This window comes from Sapajus apella, unplaced genomic scaffold (assembly GCF_009761245.1).
Source record: "Sapajus apella isolate SASKATOON/1434 unplaced genomic scaffold, GSC_monkey_1.0 scaffold7, whole genome shotgun sequence".
In the NCBI taxonomy this organism is placed as follows: Eukaryota; Metazoa; Chordata; class Mammalia; order Primates; family Cebidae; genus Sapajus; species Sapajus apella.
In genome coordinates, this window is record NW_022436947.1 from 2648674 (window position 1) to 2657574 (window position 8901).

The following is an 8901-nucleotide window of genomic DNA, read 5'->3' on the forward strand; positions in this document are numbered from 1 at the left end:
AACCCCAGCTACTCAGGAGGCTGAGGCAGGAGAATCTCTTGAACCTGGGAGGCAGAGGTTGCAGTGGACCAAGATCACGCCGTTGCACTCCAGCCTGGGCGACAGAGTGAGGCTCCATCTCAAGAAAAAGAAAAGCCAAGAGCATAAGAATGTACAGTATTCTACGACATGCGTAAAAAGGGGATGGGAAAGGAATAGGTGTATATGTATAGAGATATAATATCTCTAGTACCACAGGCACATTACTTGCCTAGGAAGTGGGATTTGATGGGTAGGCAATACAAGAAGAAGATTTTTTATTTTTGAATTTTGAGCTACATAAGTGTACTGGTTGGTTAAAACATTCAGTTTAACCAATGTATAACTTGTATAAAAAACACAGTATTTTAAGATTTATACATCCTATTTAGGATTTATGTATCCTATAGGATTTTACAATTTATACATCATGATACAATATAATCTCAAAAGATTACATTGTAATTAAATACTACAAATTAGTGTAACAACTTTTGCTATTCCTTCTATTAAAATATCCACCAGTCCACCCTTAAATTTATTATTATATAGTCACAGAATAGAGAACCAGAAGGATCTCTGCAAAATCTGAACCTCTAAATTTATAGATAAGAAAACTATGGCATTGGCCAGGCCTGATGGCTTACACCTGTAATCCAAGTACTTTGGGAAGCCAAGGCAGACAGATCACTTGAGGTTTAGGAGTTTGAGACCAGCCTGGCCAACATGGTGAAACCCCGTCTCCACTAAAAATACAAAAATTAGCCAGGGATGCTGGTGCATGCCTGTAATCCCAGCTACTGCTCAGGTGTCTGAGGCAGGAGAATTGCTTGAACCCGCAAGGCAGAGTGTACAGTGAGCCAAGATCATACCACTGCACTCCAGCTTGTGTGACAGAGACTCTGTCTCAGGGAAAAAAAAAAAAAAAAAAAAAAGAGAGAGAAAAAACTGTGGCCCAAAGCTAAATAACTGCACCAAAAGGACACAATTAGTAGATGGCAAAGTATGGCCTAGGACCTGATTCTAATTCCAATCTGTTCTCATTTATTTATTCTACCCCCAAATGGATTCTTAATTACCACAAGGAGCCAGCAGGTATGGGTCAAGATCCCAGTTGTATCTTGAGAGTACTATGAATGACAAGGCCCGTGTGAGCTGATATCCTACCTCTTGTGGGATACTTTTCAACTCACAGAGGAATCGGAGGGGTAAGGTGTTGCTTCTCAACTGGGTTATGTTTTAGCAAAGTGCCAAGAGTACTTAAAGCCATAGTATAAACATGGGGTGAGAAGTGGGGCTTTCTACGTCAGTAATACTAGAAAATTTGAGAAAAATGTTAAGCAACTTAATCAGGTAATTAATAATTGTTTTTGTATTCAAACAAATACCAATATATTGTGGCACTGAATACAGAATATACATGAATATTTAACATAAACTAGACACCTTCAAAGAAGTCTCATGCTGGTTCCAATTGAGTCTGATGCAAGGGGCTTAGAAGTACACACGTTCACTCTCAAACTCTTAGGAGCCAGGAAAGTTTGAGAACTATTATACCAAGGGAATTAAAATAGCATTCCCAATGGTGGTAGAAAGGGAATAGAGTTAGAGCTACACAGACCTGGAAGTGTAGTCTACTCTTGCCACCGTGTGACCTTGGATCAGTTCCTTAATCTTGAACTCAGAGCCTCAGTTTCCTCATCTGTAAAATGTGGTCAATATTACTTAGCTTGTTGTTTTGTTACAAGGATTGGAGATAATATATATAAATAGCCTGGACTCTACAAAGACTATAATAAATGATGGTTACTTGGCAGAATGGATGACTTGAGGTCAGGAGTTCACAACCAGCCTGGCCAACCTAATGAAATCCTGTCTCTACTAAAAATACAAAAAATTAGCCAGATATAGTGGTGCACCCATAGTCCCGGCTACCGGGGAGGCCAAGGCATGAGAATCGCTTGAATCTGGGAGGTGGAGGTTGCAGTGAGCCGACACTGTGCCACTGCACTCCAGTCTGAAACACAGAGCCGGATCCTTTTTCCAAAATAAATAAATAAAATAAATAAAAATAAATGATGGCTACTTTAACTATCAGAATCTTTGACTGTCTAGCCATTTATCCGGTTTCAATTTGTGAGAACAAGGTAAGGCAGGCAATAGATATTTATAAGCCCTCCCAACCAGCCACATCAAAGAAACAGGCCAATAGGATAAAATCCCCTAACTGATCAGTTTTATACTCACGTATTTCATTTCAAACTTCTTAGCCAACATTTCCACTTCTTGCCTCTCCCGATGTTCATCATTAAATGGGTCTTCTGTGTGAATGCGTTTCTTCTGATTCAAGGTGAATGGGAAAAGAAACGGAAGTATCCATTAGTATTACAACTAGTATTATTGTTTATTTATTATTATGTAACGACCACTTCAATTCTATTTCAAAAAATATGATCTGAAAGGGAATAAACTGAGAATATAGAACATATATTATATAGCTATGTTATTATTCAGATACCACATCTTAATCAATAAGAGACAACTTTTCCTAATACTAACAAGTAAGTCACAAGCATTAAAACTAAAAAAAACGTTGGTTCATAGCAAAAAATACGTGCAGTTGTAATGGACCCATATAAACTCCACAGTGGTTTGATGGCTAAGAACTCAACAATCCAAATTGTCTTCACCTCCAAAATGATCATATGGTCACCTCATTCATATCAAGGGAAAAAAATTCCCCGGGAACATTAGCTAATTGTGAAAATCTCACTTATAACTCTAATTTGATATCTTCACTAACAAAGATTAACTGCTCTGATCAGGAAATTCTTCTAAAAGGAGCTCTAGATTATTAATTAGAGTTAACACTTAATCAACTGTCTGTAAGTTAACATTGAGTGTGCATAGCAGCTATCGCTCTCTGTTGAGGTCCAGTATCAACAACCATTACATCACCAATATCTTGTCAATGGATACCCATTCAAGGAATACACGCTACTTTTAAACAAGGCTAGAAAGGTGAAATATCTGCAAAAAGATTACATTAGCATGGCTTTCTTCTGGTAGGAGAGAGTGAAAGTTTATTATAATCCATGATTTAAAACACACACCCAGAGCTAGAAGCCCACATTAGCTATCTATTTATAAAAATAAACAAAAAGAGCAATCACATCCTTAAGTCTTCTATTTTTGTATACAAAAAAAAAAATATTTTTTTTCAATGCACAAGGTCAAAAATACTACTTTCATCCAATTTCAGACAACTGACTATGAAGTTAAAAAAACAAAACTAGATATTTTTATGGAAATAGCATCTTCAGGTAATTAAAAATGAAAGTATACTACAACTGAAATACTGATACAGATTCAGTTGACACTGAAGGGCAAGAAAATGCAGAAAGAAGGAAGATTTGCACTTTGAAATTGCACTTAGCCAGGCATGCTGGCTCATGCCTGTAATCCTAGCACTTTGGAAGGCTGAGGCAGGAAAATCGCTTGAACCCAGAGGCAGAAGTTGCAGTGAGCTGAGATCGCGCCACAGCACTCCAGCCTGGTGAAAGAGCGAGACTCCGTCTCAAAAATAACACATAAAAAAAAGAAAAAGAAAAAGAAAAAAGAAATTGAGACACTTCATCCTGAATTATAAAGGTTGAGACATAATCAGTCTAAAAATCATGATAGAAAAATGTGGACAAAATGAATACCAAAAAATTCATCACATTTGGGACATTAGAATAAAGCTAGATACTTCTTTAAAGGAGTTACCTTTAGAATCAATTTTTTAAATTATTGTAATAAGTAATAAATTCATAGAATACTTCACCCCAATACAAGTTACCAATGAAAGGCTGGGCACAGTGGTTCATGCCTGTAATTCCAGCACTTGGGGAGGCCGAGAGCAGGTGGGTCACCTATGGTCAGAGTTCAAGACCAGGCTGGCCAGCATGGTGAAACCCCATCTCTACTAAAAATACAAAATTAACCAGGTGTGGTGGCACATGCCTGTAGTCCCAGCTACTCGGGAGGCTGAAACAGGAGAATGACTTGAATCCGGAAGGTGGAGGTTACAGTGAGCCAAGATCGCGCCACTGCACTCCAGCCTGGTCGAGACAGAGCAAGACTTTGTCTCAAAAAAAAAAAAAAAAAAAGTTACCAATGAAAAACATAAACATGATCCAAAGGGGAATAAACTAGTAAGAATAAACTAATAAGGAATCCTAGGCACATCAGGGTATAGCCTTAACCAGAGGCCCAGGTTAAGGACAGTGAGCAATCACCACGCCTATTACAAACTGCTCCCCCATGTACTGTGAAGCCCAAATACTTATAAAAGCCCATATAAAATGACCCATTTTATATGTATAAATATGAACACATCAATCTATATTTTTAATAAGAATCACCTTATATGCCATCCTAAAATATTTTATGTACTTTATGTAGGTATCAAAAGTACAGCTCCTATTTTCTCTTGACAGCCTACAAAAACAAATTTAAGAAAATGGACTCACTTTTATAGTTAAGAAAAAACACCCTCCCCCCAATCAAGGCTAAGCTTTTTTGTTTTTTCAGGTTAAAAAAAAATCTGAAAATTATCAACTACCCACATACAAAACTGATGCAGTAATTTTGTCCTTTGATCTTAACTCATCAACACCATTTTCAGGAAAAATGCAAAACATGCAAACAATGAATTACTATGGAATTCTCAAATAGTATAGTTATATTAACACACTATAATCACTTATTTTTCTTTTTACAGTAAACGCTCAATTAATCATGTTCACAAATGAGTGTTCTGGTTAACTGATTTTTCTGGTTTACTAAGAGATAAACTTTTTCCTGTGTATCCATCATTGCCAAAATTTATTTCTAAAATGCACAACTGCCCTTTAGCTGGAAATGGCGACCAAATTAATCTTTCAGGATAGAGATGATTCCAATGCCTGTCATCACCCTAAACAATCTCAATCACAGCACTGTACTGCATAGAGACATTAAGGTTAAAGGTTTAGCTGACCTGTAGTTTTGTTTTTCATATTTTCCCAACACAAACTTACTTAATTGTGGTTTCTTCATTAGTAAAAAGAGAGCACAGAAAAATTTGATTGTATTTCAGTAAATCAGGGTTTTACTGTTCATTTAGTATTTACATGCACCTTAATATGAAGAGTATCCATACGTAACACATCTTTTTTTTTTTTTTTGAGACGGAGTTTCGCTCTTGTTACCCAGGCTAGAGTGCAATGGCGCGATCTCGGCTCACTGCAACCTCCGCCTCCTGGGTTCAGGCAATTCTCCTGCCTCAGCCTCCTGAGTAGCTGGGATTACAGGCACGCGCCACCATGCCCAGCTGAATTTTTGTATTTTTAGTAGAGACGGGGTTTCACCATGTTGACCAGGATGGTCTCGGTCTCTTGACCTCGTGATCCACCCGCCTCGGCCTCCCAAAGTGCTGGGATTACAGGCGTGAGCCACCGCGCCCGGCCTTTTTTTTTTTTTTTTTTTTTTTAAATAGCCCCATATCTACCAATTTCAGCATCTGGAGCTAAAATCTTATTTTGTGTTAGATGGCTATTTCAAAAATTTAGAGCCCTTTCTCTTCTAATTCTTCTAATTTTGGGAACCACCAAATTTCTAGACCAATTCTAATGTTTGCATTTGCTTTTTGATGGTCTCTCTTCTAGGATTTCCTTTCATGAAACCATGGCAATTTTACTTAAACATATGTTTTCTATGCTTTCTAGCATAACAAGGGTACTCACTGGCAGCAATCATAGAAAAATGTGGCAAATCTTTGTTGCAAAGGTGATTACATACAATGGATTTTGTTTTGTTCAGAGTAATATGAAAAAGCATATAAGGTTGATATACAATGAGAAAATTGGGCCAACAGACAGCTCCACTATTTAAATAAACAGAAAAATTAAATGGAATTATTCCTCCTTCTCTTATTACATGAAAGTAGTAGTTCTGGTGTTAACAAGTAAGCAAAACCAGGGTGTCAAAATGAACTTTTTTCTTTTTTATAGTTAAATGATACACATCTATTATTAATTTGTAATTGTGATTACAGCATACACAGGGACATAATAAAGGTCTTTGTATGTCTACTATGACTTAAACTTTACTTCATTTTGGCAGAATCTTCTAAACTATACGAGTTAATTGTAAGAAATTTTGTTTTAGTACGAAATTGTATCACTAAGGAAAGAAGTACTAATAAAATTACATACGTTTGTAAAGAGAGAATAATAGTTTTTACCTCATGGAGTTCTCCTGGACTACTAGAAAAACCATGTGCAGTGCTTAGAACTGTGTCTAGCACACAGTAAGAACTCAGTACAGGTAGTTATTGCCATGTATTTTTACCAAAAGATAATGCTTTCACCGTCAATTTATGAAAATTACAAAAACTGCAAACCAATTTAGATTAGCAGCTTAAATACAATTTGTTTGAAAAATGCTCCAATCCAATATTTTTAATGCTCTTTTGGGGAAAAAAGTGACATCACATTTATAAAGAAGAGGGGATAATCAAATGAGTCTAAAGAGCAAAATGTTACTTGGAAGTGACCAAAATGATCTCTACCCTCAAACAATTCATTTTGGTTGAAGACATTTTGTAATGATTTGACCACACAACATTTCTAAATAATGATCAAAACATTAGCTGGCCATGAAGTAAACGAAATCTAATTGTTCAACATGATACTTCATGAGTAAGTGGTCAGTCATTTTGACCATAAAGGTAGTTGAAGGTGAAAACAGAACAAGTGACTTCTGGAGTCCATTAGACCCAAGCTAAAGCAAAAACCTAATAACAGGCATAATTGCTAAGCAACAGAGGAAACTGTTTCCTTTCTTTACTGTTAATCTATCATTTCCCTTTCTAACTTACTTCCGAAGATCCACCAATCCACAACAATAAAAATTACAATTACCAGCATAACCCCTACCCTTTCTCTATTGTTCACCACTTACATCAAAAGCCTACCTATATATTTTCAATAAACTTTTAAAAATTCAAAGCTGAGATTTTTTTCATCATTCTCCGAAAATTACAAAGGCCGAGTACAATATTCTTCTATAAACTCATAATACACTTAAAAATATGACGGGTAGGTGTCAAGTAAAACAAGAGACACCTTCCCATTCAATTACAATATGAACGAACTCCACAAAAAGGAAAGCTAAAAGGGTTTACCAATACCAACAAGAGAGAAAAATTAGTAACCAGATTAACTAACCCACTTCTCTATTCCTAAAGTGGAATCCTTAGTCTCTGAAAACCTTTAATTATTTTTAAATTCCTTTGATTAAGAAAAATATCACAGGCACGCAAGCACACCTCAGCAGCCACGGCGCCCAGCAAAACAAACAGCGATGAGGATGAGGATGATGCGAGAGGGGTTACACAATCTCTCTGCTTCAGACTGGGGGGCGTGTCCCCCAAGGTTTTCTCTTCCTTTCTACTGGAACCACAGCTGTAGCGCCACAGGGAGAACCCAGCCTGACGGCCTGCAGGGCCCCAGGATTTAGTGTGGGGAGCAGAAAGGAAAGAAGGAAAATCTGAGGTTCCGAAAGGTGCACAAGAAAACAGGCTCGCCGCGGCGTTGGGAGCGAGGGACGGGGGTTTGGGAATTCGGCGCAGCCGGGCGAGAGCCTCGGTCACCGCCGGGAGTGGAGAAAGCAGTGCTCACCGCCCGGTCCACCCCTCCGCCCCGGCCCCCCGCACCCCACCCTCGGGGCGACCCGGACGCGCTTGGTGGGCGTCTCAAGGTGCAAACCAGCTGGGGAAGGCGGCGGGTCCTGAGGCTCCCGGGGTCTGGGGCAGGAGGGAGGAATCTTCTGTACCCGTTGTTCTCCGCACAGCAGCAGCTCCGGGTAACTGAACTCCACGCAGCTCTCGTCGGTGGGGTCCTTGAGCACCAGCTCCAGGCGCACAGTCTCTCTCCGCGGCCGCGGCGGCAGCTCACCCCGGGAAGCCGACTCCCGCGGCGGGGGCGGCTGCAAGGGCAGCGGTGGGAGCGGCGGCGGCGGCTCGGGCCGCGGGGGCTCCCGCTGCAGCGACATGGGCGGCTCGGCGCGGCTGACCTCGCGCTGGGGGAGCGGCTTCTCCCGCGGCGGGGGCTGCGCGTCGGAGCGGGGGGCAGGCTCCCGCGGGGCCGGCGGCTCCGCCCGGGCCGGCTCGCGGTACGGCTGCGGCTCCAGCTGGGGGGGCTCGCGGGGGTACTCGGGCTCGCGCTCGGGCCCTGGGTACTCGGCCTCGCGCCGCCGCACCGATGACAAGCTAATGAACGCTACTCTGCGCGGCTCCGCCATCCCCACTGTTCTGGCCCTCTGCTTTCGCTCGAGCCGGCGCTCGCTTCTACGCCGCGCTGCGTGCCTCCCCGCCCTTCCTCTTGCTCTCCGTCGCTTTTCTTCCCTCCACCACCCTCAGCCGTTTCCGCCGACGCCACGGTGAGTGCGGACCGTGCCCCCTTCCCCGCTACTACGTTCTGATGGGATTCACCGCCATCTCCAGGGTCGCCGTGGCCGCCATGTTGGATCCCCCACATAAATAGAAGCAGGCCGCTGAGCGGGCGCATGCGCACAGAGGAGACGCTCGCGTCCACTGTCGTGGCTGTTGCTCAGTTTTCCTCTTTCCCTCCCAACAGTCTGGAGTCCAGACAGGTCGGCGGAAGTGACGACATGGCTCGGCCTGTTTCCTTGGAAACGGAGACGCCGTCTGCACCCTTCCTCAAAGGGAGGGTTCTGGGGTTTCCCGAGTAGCTTCTTATTCGCACCCGGAAACCAGAGGCGCTCCTGGAGCTTCCCGGGACGAGCGTTGGGATGCGCCTGAGACCGACCTAGTCATGGCGCAGGGTCTCCCGCGCT

General features: G+C 41.7%; 1 protein-coding gene across 6 annotated transcripts in view; it reads right to left on the reverse strand.

Annotated features, from left to right (window-relative positions):
• Positions 1-8666, reverse strand: part of UBN2 (ubinuclein 2) — a 100788-nt gene extending 92122 nt beyond the window's left edge. The window contains exons 1-2 of one of the 6 annotated variants that reach the window (XM_032275849.1): positions 7879-8665; positions 2266-2358 (exon numbers count right to left, since the gene is read on the reverse strand). In XM_032275849.1, coding sequence (XP_032131740.1) covers positions 2266-2358; positions 7879-8346 — 561 coding nt within the window. In that variant the 5' untranslated portion in view covers positions 8347-8665. The other 5 variants (XM_032275845.1, XM_032275847.1, XM_032275848.1 and 2 more) reach the window with 5 other exon arrangements.
• Positions 8667-8901: the final 235 nt, after the last annotated feature.